The 23,568-nt window shown below is 42.8% G+C and overlaps 1 protein-coding gene across 5 annotated transcripts in view; it reads right to left on the bottom strand.

Moving 5' to 3' along the window:
* tsnare1 (T-SNARE Domain Containing 1) overlaps positions 1-23,568 on the bottom strand; it is a 912,841-nt gene that overhangs the window by 404,887 nt on the left and 484,386 nt on the right. For all 5 annotated transcript variants that reach the window (XR_015757044.1, XR_015757042.1, XR_015757043.1 and 2 more), the window contains one exon: positions 17,430-17,483. Coding sequence is in view for 2 of the 5 variants with exons in the window: in XM_087986629.1 (XP_087842755.1) it covers positions 17,430-17,483 (54 nt within the window). In the remaining 3 variants the exon portion in view is untranslated. The remainder of the gene's footprint in view (positions 1-17,429; positions 17,484-23,568) is intronic.

The following is a 23,568-nucleotide window of genomic DNA, read 5'->3' as shown; positions in this document are numbered from 1 at the left end:
GCTGAGTAACAAAAGACAATACAGCACAGGATCAGGCCCTTTGGTGCTCCAGCCCTGCGCTGTCACATTTTGCCCTTCCATACTAAAACTACCTTCACGTACAGGATCCGTCTCCCTCTATTCCCTTCTTATTCAGATATTCATCCAGGTGCTTCTTGAATGCTGCTATTGTGTCTGCTTTCACTACCTCCTCTGGCAATACGTTCCAGACACTCTGCATTTTTGTGTAAAATCTTGCTGTACTCATCTCATTTAAACCCTCCATCCCCCCCCCCCCCCCCCCCCCCCCCCCCCACCTCCACCCCCCTCCCCCCCACCAACCTTGCACCTTGAACCTGTGTCCCTAGTAATTGACCCCTCCACCCTTGGAAAAAGCCTCAGATTTTCCACTCTATCCATGTCATTCATAATCTTATAAACTTCTATTAGGTCACCCCTCAACTCCTGCGTTCCAGTGAAAACAAGCCCAGTCCAGCCAAATTTCCTTCATAGCTAAAATTCTCCCACACCAGTCAACATTCTGGTAAACCTGTCTGCACCCTCTCCAAAGCATCCACATCCTTCTGGTAGTATGGTGACCAGAACTGTATGCTATATGCAAAGTGTGGCTGAACTAAAGTTCTATAAAGCTGCAGCATAACTTGTCTATCCTTATATTCAGTGTCCCCTCCAATGAAAGCAAGCATACTATAAGCTTTTTTTTAAACCTTAACTACCATCAGTGATCTGTGGACCTGCACAGCCAGATCCCTCTGCATATCAATACTCCGTATGGTTCTGCTATTCACTGTATAATTTCCACTTGCACTTGACCTTCCAAAATGCATCACCTCACATTTGTCCAGATTAGTCTCCACCTGCTATTTTTCTGCCTATGCCTCCAACTGATTTATATCTTGCCGTATCCTCTGACAATCCACCTCACTATCTGCCACTCTACCAATATTTGTATCATCTGCAAACTTACTAATTAGACCAGCAATGTTTTCTTCCAAGTCATTTATGTACATCACAAAAGCAGAGGTCCCACTACTGATCACAACCCTCCATTCTGCTACCCTCTGTCTCCTACGACTAAGCCAGTTCTACAAGCATCTTGCCAACTCACCCCTGATACCATGTGACTTCACCTTTTGTATCAGTCCACCATGGACCTGGTCAAAGGCTTTACTGAAGTCCATGGAGATAACATCAACTGCTTTTCCTTCATCAATCATCTTCATCACCCCCTCAAAAAACTCAACCAAGTTAGTGAGGCATAACCTCCCCTGCACAAAACCACTGAGCAGTGAGCAGTGATATTTAATATATGTGCATTTCACTTATGTGAAGTTCTAGAGTGTTTGGCTGATAGCTTATCTACTAAAACAGGGTTATCTGTCATGTCACATTGGCTTTTTAAAGTAAATGAGTGTTTCTCCAAGAGCATCACAAATTCACTTTTTGAATTGATTCCAAAATGACTGCATGTAGAAATCTGTTACCTTTTTTTAGCAGCTTGAATGTGTCAAATAATTGTCATCTGCAATGTTGTATGCACAAAAACAAAGATAAGCTTTTCATTTTATATCTGTGAAAGTTGGTTAATAGAAGGATCCAGATCATTGATCTGTATGTGTGAAGCAAGTATGCTCACGAGTTTACCCAACATGCATGATAAAAATATATTTAAAGCAGGATCATGACTTACTGAATGCTGAAGCATTAACAAACATACATTATAGTCATGCTCCTGCTTCCTACCATAGTTATATCATAGGCAATACAGATGCATCCAAGTTGTGGATGTAATGTAGTCCATGAGAGCTTGGAAGAAATCCTTGTTAGCTTGAAGGGGAGTCATTAAAAACCATGCTGTCTGAATGGGATACAAAATGGAGTGAACTCCTGAGACTCCTCCACAAGATGAACAGACCAGCAAACATTATATCTGTAAATCTTGGATTTAATTCTTCTATAGTGGAACTTTGAATGGGCTGTATATAGTCATCATGGATCAAGACATACGCTCAAAGATCCTCTCTCTGCATGATGCATATTGTTGTGTTATATCAATCTACATGTTCCTGTATGCAAATCATTTCATCCCACATCTTCCTGTCTAGCTCGATCCTCATTTTGCCTTTTAAGTGGGTGCTGCACTTGCATCTGTCAATGGATTAGTTTCCTTAAAGTAGCTCCCATGAAAATGCCAAATTTTATTAAAATATTCTGGATAGTTTGATGTTAAGTCATGAAGTGAAGTGACAGTTGAAGTTTCTGAGTTGATTTGTTGTCTGATTGATCCCATGGATTGTGACCATTAATGCTGGTTTAGTAGTATCTGTGAACAAAACATCAACAATGTCCAGAGACACTGATTGGGCTTGCACTCCAGCATTATTGATGCTGCACATACAACTGATGGATCTATGGATATGTAAGGTGGTACATTTATGGACTTTTGTCATGATTTCCCATTTTTGTGGTACTGTTTTTTTTAAAAAACAAACTTGCAGAGATAATATATTGGCTCTTGCCCATGTTAATTTTAGCTGATAAGGATAAATCACCAGTTTTCTGTGAAACGTTCTTTCAATTTTTGCAAACACTTCAGATTGTTTGAGGATATGTTTCCCACAAGACTGCCAACATGCAATGTGTGCTCACCACTCTGTGTCTCATTGCGAACATCATTAGATTCTGGCTTGTTGATCACTTCATGTACATGCCTCTGGTAAGATACCAGATGGCCCTAACTATTGCTTGAACGTACTCCTTTTGTGCAGTCTGATTCAGTTGGTGCAAGCCTCTTTGTAACTGCATTAGCCTTTGCTCTACTGTACTTCTCTGCTAATGCCATATTCTGCCTTGCAATATTTCTTTGAAGCTATCAATTTCCTTGATGCATGCAGAAGGCCACATCTTTGGCTGTTGAGTTTTTACTCTGGTCCTGTAAGCTTCAGAAAATTGCAAGGATTGCTTCGTCTTCCATCCACGCTTCAGTAGCTTCAACACAAAAACTTTCAGGAAAGCTTCCATGGGGGTATATGTGATTGTGAACTCAACAATTCTGTTTGCCATCTCCCTGTCTGAAAAGTCAAACAATGAGTCCTTTTCTCTGCATCTGCTCATGCCCATAGGCTCGATGGGCTTCTGTCTAAATTATATAGAGTCATAGAGATGTACAGCACGGAAACAGACCCTTCGGTCTAACTCGTCCATGGTGACCAGATATTCCAAACCAATCTAGTCCCACCTGCCAGCACCCAGCCCATATCCCTTCAAACCTTTCCTATTCATATACCCATCCAGATGCCTTTTAAATGTTGCCACTGTACCAGCCTCCACCACTTCCTCTGGCATTTCATTCCATACACGTACCACCCTCTGTCTTTCCCCTCTCACCCGAAACCTATGCCCTCTAGTTCTGGACTCCCCACCCCAGGGAAAAGACTTTGTTTGCTTATCCTATCCATGCCCCTCATGATTTTATAAACTTCTATAAGGTCACCCCTCAGCCTCCAGGGAAAACAGCCCCAGCCTGTTCAGCCTCTCCCTATAGCTCAAATCCTCCAACCATGGCAACATCCTTGTAAATCTTTTCTGAACCCTTTCAAGTTTCACAATATCCTTCCGATAGGAAGGAGACCAGAATTGCACACAATATTCCAAAAGTGGCCTAACCAATGTCCTGTACAGCTGCAATATGACCTTCCAACTTTTGTACTCAATGCTCTGACCAATAAAGGAAAGCATATCAAACAACTTCTTCACTATCCTATCTCTCTGCGACTCCACTTTCAAGGAGCTATGAACCTGCACTCCAAGGTCTCGTTGTTCAGCAACACTCCCTAGGACCTTACCATTAAGTGTATAGGTCTTGCGAAGATTTGCTTTCCCAAAATGCAGCACCTCGCATTTATCTAAATTAAACTCCATCTGCCACTCCTCACTGATCAAGATCCAATTGTAATCTGCGGTAAACTTTTTCACTGTCCACTAAAATATGAATTATATTCTATGAATATGGATGTTGAATCTGACTAAAAACTGATCCTCTAATGAGGCCAATTTCTTTTGAGGATCTTTTATTTCCTTAGCAGTTAATCCTGGTGTATTAAGTCTATGTAGGCCTTCATTCCCATTGCAACCAAATCGTAATGTCCTGCATTTCTGCACTAGACACGGAAAATTGAAAAAACATTGCTCTGAATGTTGTGTAAATTCTGTTAGGAGGTCTGATATGTAACTATCTAAGTTGTGTTGATATTCTGACTAGTATTTTCTTCCACTTTCCCATAGGCTGTACAGGACTCTGAACTTCATGTGTGGCAGTAACTTTTTGTACTGATGTGCTGAAGCCAATCCCTGTACATGGAACGTTGAGTGCACACGGGGTTTAATGGGAACATTGATTCTGACAGCTTGTCTCTGAGCTTCCCTCGCTTGCTATTGATCAAAAATAAAACTTTATCACATGCCTTTCACAAGTGAGCCAAACGACTCTCTCAATGGTGATTTATCTGTTCACCAGCAAGCCATAACCTGCATATTCCACTGGCCAGACAGTTGTCATTCCAGCGGAGATGGGGGTTGTGTATGGACATTCTGCATTGTGGCAGACTGCAAAGGAACTGCCCTGGAAATGAAAAATTCCATTCAGCAATTCCCCTACTCATGAAAACCTCTGAAAGTCTCCATTCTACCCCCAATCATCTGGCATCATATCGCCTGGGGCCTCCACCACCTGCAACCACCACTCTCCCCCCAAAACTCCCACCACCCGCAACCATTGCCCTCCAACCCAACCAACAATGTACATAGCTGCCATTTTAACTCTTACACATGGCAACCATGTTACTTTGCTCCATGCACCCTACCACACTGTCGCTTATCCATCTGACAGCCTCTGCCTTAACACCTGAACGTCAGACTCACCATTTTTACTTACATTTTGACAGCAGCTATCAATGTATCCCTCAGTTATTCTGGATCTATAAATTTCAGAATGTGACAGCTGACTTTTTGTGAGAAGGGGCATAATTTCCCATCCTCAGACACTTTTAGGTGATAAAAGAATGATCAGAATGGAAGTACAGCTCCACACATCTGAACGAGCCCAGAGTGTTATCTCCTCTCAGAAAGACAGATCATGGAATCACAGAGCCCCTACAGTGTGGAAGCAGGCCTTTTTAGCCATCGAGTCTACACTGATCCTCCAAGAACATCCCACCCCGATGCAACCCCCTCCACTATAACCCTACATTTTCCATGGTTAATCTACCTAACTTACAAATTCCTGGACACTATGAGCCATTTAGCATGCCAATCTTCCAAACATGCACACCTTTGGACTGTGAGCAGAAACCGGAGCACCCGGAGGAAACTCACGCAGACACATGGAGAAGGTGCAAATTCCACACAGATAGTCACCTGAGGGTGGAATTGAACCTGGATCCCTCGTGCTGTGAGGCAGCAGTACCAACCACTGAGCCACTATGCTGCCCCACGTCTCTCTCATGTCAGAAGAAAAGGGATGGCGTGGCAATCTGAAGGTGAACCAAAGGTCCTGTTCCTCTGTCATGCCTGTGCTCATTGACCTCAACTGGTTTAGGTCAAGCAATGTCTTAACTTTAAATTTCTCTTTCTTATAAAGTCCCTTCATTGCTTCACTGTCCCTATCTCTGGAATCTCCCTCTAGATCAAAAATAAATGCACTGCTCTAATTTTATTGTCTATGGTGCACCATGATATTAGTAATCTACAACAGAGACCCTTCTTCAGCTGCCTTTGTCCTAAACCCTGGAATTTCTTCTGTGCCTCTCCACCTTACTTTCTTCCTTTAGTGCACTATTTACAATTGACTTCTTCAATCAAGCTTTTGGTCATAATAGCTGCTCAACTGACTTCAAATCATACAAGAAACATAGAATCCCTACAGTGCAGAAGCAGGCTATTCGATCCATTGACCCTCTGAAAAGCATCCCACCCAGACCCACTTCCCTACCCTCTCCGTGTAACCCTGCATTTCCCATGGCTAATCTACCTAGCCTGCACATCTCTGGACACAGTGGCAAATTTAGCATGACCATCCACCTATCCTGCATATCTTTGGACTGTGGGACGATACCAGATAATCCAGTGGAAACCCATGCAGACACAGAGATAATGTACAGCAAGGCATCAAGCGAGGGTGGATTGTAATCCAGGTCCCCAACACTGTGAGGTAGCAGTGCTAACTACTGAACTACCATGCCTCCCTTGATGACTTGGTGTTATTAGTTATTACATAATATCTCTCTGTGAGACAACTTTCATAAAATTGCTACCTATTTGACCGATGAATAACAATCAACAAAGTTATTCGCTGTATTAGAAGTATAACTCTAATAAAGTCCAAAACATTTGCATGAAGGAATCAAATTGAAGTGTGAATCTCAAAGGAGACTTAACATTTCATTCTATAATTTGCTTTCTGCCATCTGTATTTCTGAGATGTTTATTTTTGATCTAAGATTCCAGAGAAACTGTACGCAAAAACAGTAAAATCATTAGCAGCCAGCAGTAATTCAATTTTAGACCAGAGGGAATGGTGGCCTTGCAGGTGATAACATGCAAATAGCACAAAGCGAGTTAGCAGCAAGCTGTAATTGTGCCAACATCCGTAAGCTATTACAGGATTGATGGGAATGGTATGAATTTGCAAAACGAAAAATGCAGATAATGTTATAGATTTAATTTTACTCTCTTCTTCTACCCACATGTTCTGTAATAGTCACCCTTTCCTCACTGTTAAAATGTGTACTATATGATATATTATATCATTCTTTTTCAGGGCCTCAAACGTGCTAGGGTCTATGCTGCTTGCAGATGTCCCTCCTAATACCTTTAGGCTTTCAATTCGTAAGCTCAAATGCACCCCTTCTTCACAAGGTCAATTTAGGTCAGCTAGATCTTTGTGCTCACCTGATCATGTCTTTCTAACCCTGACAGCTTTCCATTACAGCATCCCAATCCAATGGTCCGATTTCAATCAGCCTAACGGAGAACTCTTCTTGCAAAACAAAAATGTTTTCCAACACTATAAATTCTTCCATTCTGCTCTCTTGCTGTGATATGTTGACATGGCTGAAAACATTGTCCCAGGGTGAAATTTTGTTTGCCTTTAATTCCAATAAATACCACATCTTGGATTTCAGCTGACTGTATGTTACATTCTTACAGCTGAAATTTCTAAGCTATCAAATTATCCCTCACAAACCACTCGGTATCATTACAGTTTCTGTCCTCTCTGATCTTTTCTCCAGGTAAAGGATGTCATGGTAACAGACTGCATGCCATTCTCTAGGTGTCATCTGATGAAAGCCATGCCTCACATGGATTTATTTTGACGATATTTAAAGTCAATTAATTTGACGATACAATCCAGAATTTTATTTGTTTTATCCATTGGTACTGCAGTGTGTGTTGGACAAAACGAGCAAAAGTTTAAATATCCTCCTAGGATATCTTTCACTTTCATTGATCCCACACCAGTCAATCTCACTCTGACATTTACCCCGATGTAATATTTGCACTTATCTTTGTAAAGTTTCATTGAGCGTTTATCAGCTTAGATTTAAAGGTGTCAAACTCTCTTTACTATCCGTGCTAAGTTCAGAGTCTTCAGACATAGTATCATAGAATCTCAAGAATGTGGTAAGAAGCCATTTGGCCCATCAAGTCCACAGTGACCCTCCAAAGAGCATTCCACCCAGACATCCACCCTTTTCCCAAATTTATACCATGGCCAGCCCACCTAGCCTGCATATCCCGAGACACTACAAACAACTTACCATGGCCAACTCACCTAATTTGCATATCCCTGGACACTCCAGACAATTTAGCATTGCCAATCCACCTAACCTGCACATCGTTGAGCTTCGCAAGGAAACCAGAGCACCCAGAGGAAACCCACACAGACACTGGGAGAATGTCTGTCTGGAGTTTGCACAATCACCCAAGGCTGGAATTGAACCTGGGTCCCTACCACTGTGAGACCACTGAGCCACCGTACCACCCTTCTCTAGCTTGGTGCTGTATGAAAGTTTAACTGCTTTGAGTTTGGACAACACACTCTGGTCCTTCATGTCAGCATAAGGAGAATAGTTGAGGCTACAGCATTGATTCCCCATTGAATAATTGTCCAGATTTTTTAATGGTGCTGCTTATGACCAGTCTTTGTTACTTCATTCTCACATGAATTTCATCAGGGAAGAGACAGGTTGGCTGTGATTTATGAGGTCAATTTCAAATCAATGCTCTTCTCAGTTTATTTTGACTATCAATTGAGCTATTTACAGGGTAATGAGTTTTAATATTCCTTGACTGGTTTCTCATGTCCTTCATGACTTACATTTTCCTGTTAGAATTCCTGCAATATTCATGATCCTTTAAGAATGTTACAAACTTCTCCTCTCCATTGCAATATTCTGCCTCACGACTCCCATAAATGACAGCACATGACACATGTTTAAAGTAGACTGTGGTATTGTCAGACACCCTGATTAAAATCTTCAAGAATGCATTTCCAGGTTTATTATTTAGTCTAAGCCAAAGTGAGGATTGCAGATGCTCAAGATTAGAGTCGAGACTATGATGCTGGAAAAGCACAGCAGGTCAGGCAGCATCCGAGGAGCAGGAAAATCGACATTTCGGGCAAAAGCCCTTCATCAGGAATGAGGCTGGGAACCTCAGGGGTGGAGAGATAAATAGGAGGGGGGGGTGGGGCTAGGGGAAAGGTAGCTGAGAGTGCGATAGGTGGATGGAGGTGGGGGGGTAAAGGTGATAGGTCGGAGGGTAGGGTGGAGTGGAAAAGTGGGAAGGAAGATGGACAGGTGGGACAGGTCATGAGGACAGTGCTGAGCTGGAAGCTTGGAACTGGAATAAGGTGGGGGAAAGAGACATGAGGAAACTGGTGAAATCCACATTGATGCCAAGAGGTTCGAAGTCCCGAGGCAGAAGATGAGGTGCTCTTCCTCCAGGCGTCGGGTGGTAAGGGAGTGGTGATGCAGGAGGCCCAGGACCTCAGCGGAGTGGGAGGGAGAGTTGAAGTGTTTGGCCATGGGGCGGTGGGGTTGGTTGGTGAGGGTGTGCCAGAAATGTTCTCTGAAGCACTCTGTGAGTAGGCGTCCTGTCTCCCCAATATAGAGGAGACTGCATCAGGAGCAACAGATACAGTAAATGACATGTGTGGAAGTGCAGGCGAAACTTTGATGGATGGGGAAGGCTTCTTTGGGGCCTTGGACAGAAGTGAGGGGGGAGGATTGGGCACAGGTTTTGCAATTCCTGCGGTAGCAGGGGAAGGTGCCGGGAGGGGAGGGTGGATTGTTGGGGGACATGGATCTGACAAGGTAGTTGAGGAGGGAATGGTCTTTGTGGAAAGCGGATAGGGGTGGGGAGGTAAATATATCCCTAGTGATGGGATCCGTTAGTAGGTGGCAGAAATAGCAGGGGATAATGCAATGTATATGGACCTTGGTGGGGTGGAAGGTGAGGACTGTGGGGGTTCTGTCCTTGCTGCGGTTGGAGGGGTGGGGTCCGAGGGCGGAGGTGTGGGAAATGGATGCGCTGGAGAGCATCATCAACCATGTGGGAGGGGAAACTGCAGTCTTTAAAGAAGGAGGCCATCTGGTGTGTTCTGTGGTGGAACTGGTCCTCCCGGGAGCAGATGCAACGGAGGCGGAGGAATTGCGAATAAGGGATAGCAATTTTGCAGGAGGCAGGGTGGGAGAACATGTAATCCAGGTAGATGTGGATTTGTAGAAAATGTCAGTGTTGAGTCGGTCACCGTTGATGGAGACATAAAGGTCTAGAAAGGGGAAAGTGGTGTCAGAGATAGTCCAGGTGAGTTTAAGGTTGGGGTGGAATGTGTTGGTGAAGTTGATGAACTGTTCAACCTCCACATGGGAGCATGTGGTGGCACTGATGTAGTCATCGATGTTGCGGAGGAAAAGGTGGGGAGTGGTGCCGGTTGAACTGCAGAAGATAGACTGTTCCACGTAGCCAACAAACAGACATAGCTGGGGCCTATGCAGGTGCCCATTGCTAACCCCTTTCATCTAGAGGAAGTGAGAGGATTTGAAGGAGAAATCGTTGAGGGTGAGGACCAGTTCAGCCAACGATTTAGAGTGTCAGTGGAAGGATACTGGTGGGGATGTTGGGAGAGGAAGAAATGGAGGGCTTGGTGGCCCAGATCATGGCAGATGGAGATGTATAGGGACTGGATGTCGATGTATAGGGACTGGATGTCGATGTACAGGGACTGGATGTCCATGTTGAAAATGAGGCGTTGGGGGCCGGGGAGGAGGTAGAGGGTGTGGGTGGTGTCCCGAATGTATGTGGGGAGTTCCTGGACCTGGGGGATAGGAGAGTATCGAGGTATGTGTAGATGAATTTGGTGGGGCCGGAGCAAGCTGGGATGATAGGTTGGCCGGGGTAATCCAGCTTGTGGATCATGGGTAGGAAGTAGAACCAGGTGGTGCAGGGTTCCTGAACTATGAGGTTGGAAGCTGTGGGTGGGAGATCTTCTGAGGTGGTGGGGTTGTGCATGGTCTGGAAGATTATTATTTAGTCTGTTGATCCCTCTAATTCTAATTACACAATTTTTATAACTTCTATATTTGTAATTCTATACAAAGTGTTTAATCTTCCTCATGAATACTCTCTTGAAGGTTAATCATACGAGGAGAACTTTGTATCTGTGGTTGCGTGCCTTCCAAACCCTCTTGACGTTTTAATCATGTATATATCCTGCATCCTCCTATGCCCAATGATCATCATCCACATTCTTTTACTTTGGTGAGCTTGTTTTTAAGCATTATTTTCAATTTTACTGTTGATTATTTTTGGGCATTTTTGTTCCATTGGCTTTGTCACAGTTGTGTGATGTGCTTGTTTCTGAATGACTCCCACTGCTATCTCCTAAGCTCACCCCTCATGTCTGTATATCTCAAATTATGGAAAGGGATTTGGCTTCTTGCTGCTATCATACCCCAAGTTAGATTTAAAGTTATCACATTATGCTTGATATCACGCCACTGAATACAACCTGAATAATTTCTCAGACCAACACGAGGAGAGGAATGATTGTGAGTAAGAAAGCAGTTATGTACGGTATTGATTAAGACAAGGTCCTTCACACTCGAGTACTTTCAGCTTATGCACGGTAGCTGAAGCATGTTGTCAGCATTCCCTTTTTGTCCTCACTCTGCTTTTTAATACAATCAGAATGTGACGAGTGGGATTAAGCTCAAAAGTCAGCTGGCTGATTTTCACGTATAACCAAAAATGTTTGCTTCTGCACAGCTGGGTCAACTTAAATTCCTGTTTTCCCTCTACGTATCAGGTAATCTAATCAACTTTTCTGTCCTCCCATTGTCCCAGAACAATCGCTAAGCAGTTCCATCATCCAGTAATAGCCATGTTGCTGTGATTGACACACCGAGTCACCTCTGCTTTTCTTCTCAACCTTGAGAGTGCCCTACACCATTGGCCTCGGTTTTCTCCTAAGTTACAGAACTTAATTTAAAATCTCTTCCTGTTGATAAAAAATACATTAAGTGTAGTTTTGACAATCTCTTAAATATTGTGTTCTCATAGATACCCAACACAGACATCAAAACTGAGCACCTCAACTCTTAAGATCAAAGTCATAACTGCAATTATTTTCTCCAGTTATGCTGCAGTACAAACAATTGTTCAGTGTCTGACATTGAATTTACCAGATTGATTTGAGCAGCTTCCTTTTAAGGGCAGCAATGCTAATTTCTCCTGTCTAGCTGTGCAATCAGCTGTGATGTTCACCCTTCCCTTCTGTTTTGTCAGTCCTGGGAAGGGGATTAATCAGTTTGACCATTATGCTCTGGCTGAAGGTTTCCATCTGATCCATGAATAATGTTTTTCCCTCCCTCAGAGAAACTGGTGAAGGATGTTTGCTCAGCTCTCTCCCTCCTGGATCATCAGAGAGGGAGAAATAAAAAAAAAACTGATTATATTCCTCTGCATTAAAACGTTGAGCTGGTTCACTGAAATTTATGATCATTGTAAGTGTAGGTGATGCACTCTTGTACTGTTTCCAGGTTGCTCCAGTTAAATTTACAGCAGTTTAACCAATGCAGATATTTAGTTCTCAGCCATGGGTAGAATTTTATCTGCCAAGAAGGGATCTGTGTAAGTGTATAAAGCACTGAGAAATGATGGTGTGTAGGTAAACCAATTTGTTTCTGCTCTCGCTCACTTTTTAACAGGATGTGTTCAGAAGTAAGCAGGAAACACAAGCGGGTGACAGGTCACAACACTAAATATGTTTAACAGCAAAATAAGTGACAATATCTGTTCTGACATTGTTAGCTATGCTTGGATACCCTGAGCAGAGTGGACCACACCAGGAAATTCACAAAGAGCAGAATAGGAAATAAAAGCTAACAGGCTAGATCATAGAGTCATTGAGTTGAACAGAACAGAAACTGACCCTAAAATATAACTCATCCATGTCAATTAGATATTTTAAATTAATCTAGTCCCATCTAGCAGCAGTTGTTCCATGTCCCTCTAAACACTTCCTATGTAACCATCCAGATGCCTTTTAAATGTCATAATTGTACCAGCCTCCACCACTTCCTCTTGCAGCTCATTCCACACATGTACCATCCTCCGCATAATAAAGTTATCCCTCAGGTCCTTTTTAAATTTTTCATCTCTCACCTTAAACCTAGTTACAGAGTTGTCATAGAGCTGTACAGCATGGAAATAGACCCTTCTGTCTAATACATCCATGCCAGCCAGATATCCTAAATTAATCTGGTCCCATTGGCTAGCATTTGGCCTATTTCCCTGTAAATCCTTCCTATTCATATACCCCCAAATTGATGCCTTTTAAATGTTGTAATTGTACCAGCTACTACCACTTCCTTTGGAAGCTTGAATTCAAATAGAGAATCCCAAATGAAAACAGCATTCGCTCTAGATTTTCTATACACGGATTTCAATTGCATCACTTTCGACACTCCCTCAAGAGTGTTGCACTGACAGTAATTCACTTCCTCTTCATTATTATAAGCACACCTAAGTCTGCAACTGTTTGAGACTTTCATTTGTCTTTTGAATTAAGGCCTCAGCTGCAAAGTAGTCTAAAAAGTTAATGGACTGAATCTTGCTGAAGAATTAACAACATGCTAATGATGCACACCATTATTAATGCATATATTTGCTAACAGGTCAGGGGCTTAGAAATTTGCTGTCAGTTGTGAATTTTCAGAATGTGTTAGTCAATTTGCACCTTTTTCATTGTACAAATGGCATCCTGCCCTGAGTGTCCCTTCAGAAGAATTTGCTGGATTGAAACAATGATTACACATTCAATTCATTGCAAAATGTTAGGGCTGATCATCAAGTAAGTAGCCATTCATCACAGTGATCATTGTTCATGAAATGCCAAATGACCATTCTGGTGCTGTATTTGATAACTAATGTTTAGGCATTTACCTCATATTCTATAAGCTTTTCTCACATTTTCTTCTTTTTCTTCAAGTTTGGGATATTGCGTGCAATTCTGGTCTCCTTCCTATCGGAAGGATATTGTGAAACTTGAAAGGGTTCAGAAAAGATTGACAAGGATGTTGCCAGGGTTGGAAGATTTGAGCTATAGTGAGAGGCTGAATAGACTGGGGCTGTTTTCCCTGGAGTATTGGAGGCTAAGGAATGACCATATAGAGGCTTATAAAATCATGAGGGGCATGGATAGGTAAAAATTGACAAAATCTTTTCCGTGGGATGGGGGAGTCCAGATCTAGACGGCACAAGTTTACGGTGAGAGGGGAAAGATATAAAAGCGACCAAAGGGGCATTCTTTTTCCACGCAGAGGGTGGTGTGTGTACGCAATAAGCTGCCAGAGGAAGTGGTGGAGGCTAGTAAAATTGCAACATTTAAAAGGCATCTGGATGGGTATATGAATAGGGAGTGTTTAGGGGGATATGGGCCAAGTTCTGGCAAATGGAACTAGATTAAGTTGGGATATCTGGTCGGCATGGACAAGTTGGACTGAAGGGTTTGTTTCCATGCTGTACATCTCTATTACTCTATCTATTGTTTCCTCACTTTACTCTTCCTCCTGTACTTAATTTGACACAAATTCACTCTCCATCATACCCATCCTTCTTGCTCACCTGCCACCCTTACTTCCCCTAAACCCTTCACTCACCTGCCAGCCTGCCACTTGCACATTTACCTTCTCTCGGTGGTGAAGTAGTAATGGCACTGAACTAGAAATTAAAAGATTCTTGCCAATAATCTTGGGATGTGAGCTTGAATCTCATCATTACACAAGCTAAAATTTAAATCCCAGGATTTTTACAGCAGAAAAGATGGCCAATCAGTCTTTAGTCTGTGCAAATTCAATAAAAATCTGGACCCAGAAGTTAAACTAATGGCGACCATGTAACCATTCTCAATTATTGGGGAAAAAAACATCTGGTTCACTAATGTTCATTTGGTGAGGAAATCGACCATCCTCACTTTGTCTGGCCTACATGTGACTCCAGAATCACAGCAATAACTTCCCTATCAAATGGCCAAGCAAGTCTCTCAGTTCATTGGCAAATCGGAATGGGCAACAAGTTCTGGCCTTGTCAGTGGCATCCACTTGTCATACAAGAGTAACACGGGAAATAGCAGTAAGGGTATGCCATTTGGACCATCAAATTACTTCAGCATTCAATGAGATTTCAGCTGAGCTTCTAACTCAAAGACCTTTTTCTGCATTATCCTCCGTATGCTTTGCTTTCTCTAATATCTTTCAATCTTATTATTAAATAGACAGTCATATGCAGTATGACTGAGCTCCACAGCATACCAGGGTACAGAACTCCAAAGATTCTCAGTGAAGAAATTCCTTCTAACTTAGTCATAAGTCGCCTCTCTCTCTTATTCAACGGAGACAGTCATCATGCATGTCTGAAAGCAATTTAATAACTAAAATCAACAATGGAAACAAACACAGGGACTGAATCTTCCTTTTGATTTGGCTGGGTCCAAGTTAGGTTGATTTTTTTTTGGGAATGCGAGATGCCTCACCCTATTTTACCAGACTCCCTTCCCTACCATGCCCCAAGACGTCTCTTGGTATCCTATTTTCACTAAACCTTCCCAACCCTGGTCCCATAACAGCTAGTCAATGATGGTTATCTGCCAATTATAGAGAGCCCTGAATCTGTGGAATTCAATTCACCACCTCAGAGTGCCAGGACACGGAACAAATGCCAGGAGGAGATAGACAGATTTTTAAGTAGTAATAGGTTAGGGGTTTATAAGTGGAGTTGAAGCTGAGATAAGACCAGCCATGATAATAAGAAGGCCCCATGGACTGAATTTCCTACACCTGCTCTGATTTCTTATGTTCTTCTGAGGTGTAATGACCCTAATTGCCTCTGCAACTGTGCAGCAAATCCTGTGACCGCGAGCCTGTCCCCATGGACAGATTAGTGTTTATCTTGGACAGTGAGATCTATCACTCCCAGAGGCCACTGGAGATAGGCACACACCATTCCAATGCTCCACCTATTGTTGTTCCAAAAGACCAAAGGTACATGACGGGTAGGTAGAGAACGCTGGCATCAATCATGGAGGCTCTTTCTCATAAGGCGGCAGCCAGCTGGAGGCTCCTCTGCACTTCCCACTCAAAGCACAATGGAGAAGGCAGACCACGTCACCCCCACCCCTATCCCCACACCCTCACCCCACCCACCCCCACCCCTCATACACCACCACTAAATTCATTTTCACACCATGTGGCAGCGCTTCATTGCCACTGATGATGTTCCGTGAGTGGAGGTGCTGAGATCCTCCATGGACCATCTGGAAGCAGGAGAATAATGCATACACATGGCATTGGGTCTTGATGACACCTTTGTCCTTCATTATACAGTCATGGAGATGTACAGCATGAAAACAAGCCCTTCGAACCAACTCGTCCATGCCAACCAGATATCTCAACCTAATCTACTCCCATTTTCCCGCACTTGGCCCATATTCCTCTAAATCCTTCTATTCATATACCCATCAAGATGCCTTTCAAATACCGTAATTATACCAGCGTCCACCACTTCCTCTGGCAGCTCATTCCATACAAGCACCACCCTCGGCATGAAAAAGCTGCCCCTTAGATCCCTTTTAGTCCTTCCCCTCTCACCCTAAACATTTGCTCTCTAGTTCTGGACTCACCCACCCCTGGGAAAAGGCCTTGTTTATTTACCCTATCCATGCCCCTCATGATTTTATAAACCTCTATGAAGTCACCTTTCAGCTTCCAACATTCTAAAGAAAACAGTCTCAGCCTATTCGGCCTCTCCCAATAGCTCAAATTCTCCAAACCCTGGCTGTATAATTGTAAATCTTTTGTGAACCCATTCAAGTTTCACGACATCCTTCCGATAGGAAGGAGACCAGAATTGCATGCAATATTCCAACAGTGGCCTAACCAATGTCCTGCACAACTGCAGCATGACCTCCCAACTCGTACAAATGAGGTGACTATGCCTGGTGATGCCATTCACTGACAGCACCCCCTCCTATTAAAGCCAGTGTGCTTCTGACCACAGGCTAGCACCCTCCTGAATTACATTCATCGTAGTTGCGCTTTTCGATCCCACCATCCGCTTTCAAATCCTGCAGCTCCTCTCAACTGCACTGCACCCTTGCCCCGATCCTGAGGACAAATTTGCTGAGACTCAGTCCTATGTCCCTTGACCACTTCTTCCCCTTAGTTTATGTGGGCAGACACAATACACTGATTATATCCTGCTCCTTCAATGAAACATGACTAAAATCTCTGGGAAAGATGTGCCCAGACTCCTGCCGATATAGTTCCCTCACTGCATTAGCGGTGTTCCTCTACATCTCAGCAATGTTCACTTGGTCTATCTGCGCAGTCATTAATGCCGACTTGCATACTCATAACAACCTCCTTGGTTTTGCCAATTAGTGCAGTCACAGTACAAATAAGATACAAGAATAAATGATAGCTTTAAAAAACATCAGCTATAACATAAAATTGATCGGTCTGCAAAATGCACAGTTTAAAGGTAGCTTTTACATGGGAGCCCAGAAACACAAATTTGTTGTGATAGGGCAGTTAACTACAGTGGGCTAAAAGTTGCAAACCATTAGAAATGAGTTTCAGAAATAGCTCACTGTAATTGGCTTTATATTTCAGATTCCTGGAAACAGGTAGTCTCCAGGATTACCTTTCCTGTTAATGGAGTCACTTACAGTAAGGAATAGGAGAAAATGAACATTGTCATTGTTTTCAGAACGGAGCTATGGTATGAATGAAAATGATCCCACCTGTACAGCAGCCTGCTTGAATTAGATTTGCTACGTGCAAAACTGCAATGCAAGCAAATTCACGTACCTGTCTGTCTTTCTGTGGTGCAGGAAGCAATGCTCTGGACTTCTCAGCAACTTTCTGTATAAAAACAAGAATAATTCAGAGATTCTACATGCCTTCATTTTCACATTAAAGCATTTAAAAATAAGTATTGAATTTCAGGAACAAATTACTCTTTAAAGTGCAGATGTAAAATGGATTGGTTACACGATTATCCTACAATATTAACAATAACATGCTTCAATTTCAATGACTGGCATACTTGCTTTGTTTATTCTTTGTAGAGTGGTTCATTGGCCAAGCCAGAATTTATTGCCCATCCCGAACTGCCCTTGTATAAGTGATGGTGAGCCATCTTCTTGAACTTCAGCACGGTGCGAGACAGTGGCTCACTGGTTAGCACTCTGTCTCATGGTGCCAGGGATCTGGGTTCAATTTCAGCCTTGGGCTACTCCCTGTGTGGAGTTGACACACTCTCCTTGTGTCTGCACAGGTTTTCTTTGGGTGCTCCCATTTCCTCCCAAAAATGTGCACTTTAAGTGGATTAGCCATGCTAAATTATCCAAAGTGTCTAGGGATGTGCAGGCTAGTTGAATTAACAGGGCTACAGGGATAGGGTGGCAGGGGGGCAGTGGGTCCAGGTGGGATGCCCTTTGAAGGGTCAGTGTGGACTCAATAGGCTGAATGGCCTGCTTCTACACTGTAGGGATTCTATGATTCTGCAGTTCATGCAGTCCATGTAAAACACAGTGCTGTTCAGGAGAAAGCTTCAGGATTCTGACCCAGTGACAAAAGAATACTCATATTGATCCAAATAAGGATGGCTAAGGTTTGGGTGGTGGCGTTCCCATGACTCCATTGCTCACATCCTTCTGGAAGACAGAGTTCTTTGATTTGAAAGGTGTATAGGGACAGAGAGGAAAAATGGGATTGAGCTACAGGACCAATCCTGAATATTTTGAATGGCAGAACAGGCCTGAAGGGCGAAAAGGCTTACTTCTATTTCTACTTTCTATAAAATCCAGGGAAATTATCTCGTAGCTGTAATGTTACTGGACCCATCCTCCAAAAGGTCCAGACTAACACTCTGGAGATGTTGTTAAAGTTCCACCAATTGCCATGGAGGAATTTAATGTAGTTTATAAAAGTTGGAAAAGTCAGCTTGTCATAAAACTATCATTGATTGTTGTAAAACTCCATCTGGATCATCAATGCCCTTTAGGGAAGAAAATCTGCCTTCTTTATTCCATCTGGCCTACGTGAGATTCCAGACCCAGAGCAATATGGTTGACTTTTAATTGCCCTCAAGGGCCATTAGGGACGGAATCAAATGCTTTCCTTGTGACGACCACATCCCATCGCAGAATATTCAAAAAAGTTAGAAAAATGGGCAACACAGCAAATACTGAATTTCTAGAAAATTAGTAAAGAATGGTGTCACAGGATTTTGTTTTAGGCAATTTAACATTTAATCAGAGAGACATGTAAGGAAGCTAATATGATCATGAGAAGAATTTCAATTTGCCTACATTAATTGGGAAACCTGTGCAGGGAATTAGAAAGTGAATCACTATTAATTAAGGGCTGTTACATGACTCTCAGCCGTGGGAACTTTAATACAGCTGGAACAATCGCATACTTACAAAACGCCAAGGGCTGGCAGAATGGTCTCAATTACAAAATGGTGAAACAACAATCAACACAATATGCTGGAGTTTAAATTACAATTTATATAATTTAAATAAAGACAGAAAAAGGCCTAATGGTTGTAGAAAGGGAATTTCTAGATTCTGAGGAAGAAACCAAGAAATGTGCATCACATATACTGGTCATATGAGGTACATACACAAGCACTATTGCAGACTACACATTCCACTGTGTTATACGTGCATTACAGAGCATAGGGAATGTATGCGGGAAACACAAGAAACAGAAAAGGGATGTGAGGAACAGATAGAGTTAGTAGTAGTTGTCTTTTCCTTAGGATGGGGGATTTCAAGGGGGAGGCACATTTTTAAGGTGAGAGGAGACCAATTTATAAAAGACAAAGAAGCAAATACTTTACAGAAAAGGTGGTTCAAGTATGGAATGAACTTCCTGAGAAAGTGGTGAATGCGGGTAAAATCACAACATTTAAAAGACATTTGGATAGATACATGAATAGGAAAGGTTGGGAGGGATATGGGCTAGGAGTAGACAGGTGGGACGAGCTTAGTTTGGGATTATGGTGGGCATGGACAGGTTGGACCAAAGGGTCTGTTTCCATGCCGTATGATTCTATGACATCTTGCATTGAAATTAAAGTATACTTAAAAACAAGGGTGAATACACAAGGAGCTTAAAAAAATAAAGACATTGATTGGGAGTTTTCAGAATCATTACAGATCAGAAGAACAGAAAGTAGTTAAAATGTATGAAAGGTTAAATATATTCAAGGAACACAGTTGACAAATGGAACAGTGAAGCCCTGAGAGACCCCAGGTGAGACAAAGGACATTATAATAAATGATCGCCGAATGGTCAAAGCCCCAAATTATGTCCTTGTGCCAAGCATTTACAAATGAGTCCAAAGATTGCCATTCTCTCACACAATTACAAGTTAGATGGCAAAAGGAAGAAGTAAAATGTTGAAATTACCCAGAAAGCATTTGAATCAATAGCAAGACTCGGAGTATGAAGGTTTTATTAGACAAGATAACACACAAAAAAAATACAAGACCAAAGTTTTCTTGAACTTGAAGATTTAATGATTTAAAGCAACAGGACTTACCTGAAGTGGAATATGTAGCATAGAAAAAAGTATTCATTGCAAATTTATAGGTGCTGTTATGATTGTTTCCTTCTATTCTGGTAGTTTGTGGTCTGTAATGTTTTCCTTTTGTCTAACAGTAACTGTAGTGTAAGTCTGGTAGATTTCTGCAAACTATTTTATTGCAAATATTGTTCTCTGCAATTATATATTTGTCACTAGTGCACAGAATTTCATCATTCCTTCACAGTATCTGACTGAACATATGATCATCATCCCTTTATCTTTACCATTCTCATATTACATCTCTTCCCTCACACCCCACCCCGATATTCCTTTCAACTTCTACATTAGCTTCACAAAGCTACATATTTAAACTCATTACATAATGAACATCTGGCTCTTCCTCCACCAAGCCTGGCCTTCACGAGTGAATGTTTGTCCTGCTCTTACTGCTCATCCCAATCTTCTTCCACTCATCACAATCAATCCAGGGAGATGATTTTTTTTTTTAGATTAGATTAGATTACATTACAGTGTGGAAACAGGCCCTTCGGCCCAACATGTTCACACCGACCCGCCGAAGCACAACCCACCCATACCCCTACATTTACCCCTTACCTAACACTACGGGCAATTTAGCATGGCCAATTCACCTGACCTGCACATCTTTGGACTCTGGGAGGAAACCGGAGCACCCGGAGGAAACCCACGCAGACACGGGGAGAATGTGCAAACTCCACACAATCAGTCGCCTGAGGCGGGAATTGAACCCAGGTCTCTGGCGCTGTGAGGCAGCAGTGCTAACCACTGTGCCACCGTGCCGCCCTACATTTTCAATGTAACTACTACTCTGAGTCATAGTTAACATTGTTACTTCTTCATTACTCCAAAGCTTTTGGTTGTCACACTCATTCATTCTTGAGTTATATTATTACTTTCCATTCCTCTTGAAAATGCCCCCCAATTTTGATTGCTTTGCTTGTTTGTGTATTGTGCCCCATGGTGTCCTATCTCTGACCCATACCTGCTAACCTGAACAGATAAAATCTTTGCTTAATGCCTAGAATTCTGTTCTTCGGTTTTCTCTTTTGGTCATTCTTGAATGTCCTTACACTTTTCTGGTCTTGAGCTCTGCCCAGGACAATAAGAAACTAAGAAGGTTGTGTGCACATCTCAGACCATCATGGAAGCCAACCTTCCATCCATGAACTCCACTTACATGGCTCGCTGCTGCAGAAAGGCCGCCAACATCGAAGACCCAATGCACGATGGTAATGCTCACCTATACCTTTTCTGTCAGGCAAAAGATATGGAAGCTTGAAAACACGCACCAGCAAGCTCAGGTACAGCTTCTTCCCAGCCGTTATTAGACTGATGAATGGACTCTCTAACTTCAAATAATGCCGATCTTGCCTAGTGCATGCCCTGTGCCACGTAATGTGTGTGTCTCAGTGTTTTGTTCTCATCTTATGATCTGTATGTCCCTGCTTACTATGATATGCCTGTAATACTCATAAACAAAACTTTCACTGTATTTAGGTACAAATGGCAAAAAATCAATCAAATCAAATCAAGATACAATAGTTCATCAATGCTTTGCTGTAGCTATGGAATTTGTTCTGTAAGTAAGTCTACCTGTGAATATCTATTCCTCTCGGGTGTTACTCTGTACTCCGAAAGCTAAATCCCAATCATTATTTTTCTGCACTTTCTTGCTTTTGCATTGACTGAATGAAGAGGACATCTAGTGACCTGGATCCTTTCTGGACTCTGCTGGAAATCTCTCAGAGTTGAGAGTGTGATGCTGGAAAAGCACAGCAGATCAGGCAACATCCAAGAGGCAGGAGAATCGACATTTTGGGCGTGAGCCCTTCATCAGGAATCTCTTAGAGGTATTCATTCAAGAATGCTGGACCATCAGCTGAACCCATATCATCTGTGTGCGAATAAAAATGTCTTCATTGATTGATCACAGTCTCTGCTATTGTAAATAGAATTCTGCTAATGTACAGCCATCTAGAATAGCAGTCTACTGGAAATGTAGTCTACCTGACTGTCAACAAGGTTTAATATTATCCTTTGCCTTGGCCAATCTGGGTAAACACGAGAATAATAAAGGTTTTGCTGGTGCCTGACTATTGATTACACAAGGATGGCAGCATATAGGATTTTGATGATGGTACTAATTTTAAGGCTACGATGTTGTTTGAAGTTTGTTTACGAAGCTGCCTTGTTAAAGGTTTTACTTTAAATTTCTGCTGGCAAGGCATTTAACAGGTCAGCTGCTTGCAAGAGTGATTTTGAAGTAAATGATTTGAAGGTACTGAAGATTAAGCAATTCCTTAGTATCAGTTTTAATGACGATGGGTGCAGGATTTGATTGTTAACCTTAAATAGATAAGTTCAAAAAAATCATTCAAACAGCTTGAACTGAGTATAACACCTATTATTGAAATAAAATTAGAATTTGCTTTATTGTCACGTGCACAGGAGCGACAACAGTGAAAAGTTTGCAATATTTCTGCCGAAGACACCATCTTAGGTACAGGACACCAAGGTACATCTACTTAGGATTGCTGCAGAATTGAAAGAACAATAAATAAAGTTGAGCATTGGAATACAGAGTTTTCAAAAGTATTTGAATAACTTGAAAATTCCAGCATAAATATAAAGTGTTTTTAAAAAGTACTTAAAGTACAGTCCTTTACACCCAAGTCTGTGCCAGCACCCAGACCCCAGGCCACACCACATCAGGTCTTGAGGCCTCGCATCCACACTGCAAGGGCCCCCTATTCTCCGTGACAGCCTCCAGCCCAGGACCCGTCTCTCCCTCATTGGTCTCGAGCTTGGGACCTGCCTCCATGGCGATGCCCTCCAGCCCAGGACCCATCTCTATGGCAACACCCTCCAGCCAAGGGCTTGTTTCCCTGTGTCGGCCTCCAGCCCAGGACCCGTCTCCCCCGCGATGCCCTCGAGCCCAGGACCCGTCTCCATGGTGACACACTTGAGCCTGGGGCCTGACTCTACGGTGACACCTTCGACCCTGGGACCCGTATCCACGGTGACGCACTCCAGCCGAGGGGTCGTCCAGAACAGTGTCGGCCTCCACCCCAGCACCAGTCGGCCCCGCGATGCCCTCGAGCCCAGGACCTGTCTTCACGACGAAGCACTCCAGTCCGGGATCCGTCTCCCCCATGACGCCATCCAGTCCAGACCCATCTCCCCGGACGCGCCCACCACCCTACCCTGCCCCACCCAGCACCGGCCTGGTCTCAAACTCGCCTCCGGGTCTCGCCAGCAACAGCCTCTGGTCTGGAAGCTGCTTCCTCCATTCCCGCTGGGTAAGTTTAGAAGTTTAAAATTTTGGAAAAAAAAACAGCAGGAAAAAGAAAAAAACTGGTGGAGCAAAGG

This window comes from Chiloscyllium plagiosum, unplaced genomic scaffold (genome assembly GCF_037043375.1).
Source record: "Chiloscyllium plagiosum isolate Xiang-an unplaced genomic scaffold, Cpla_swu_hap1 HiC_scaffold_4, whole genome shotgun sequence".
Lineage (NCBI taxonomy): Eukaryota > Metazoa > Chordata > Chondrichthyes > Orectolobiformes > Hemiscylliidae > Chiloscyllium > Chiloscyllium plagiosum.
Note: the sequence above shows the minus strand (reverse complement) of the source record. Positions and strands in the feature narration are given on the sequence as shown.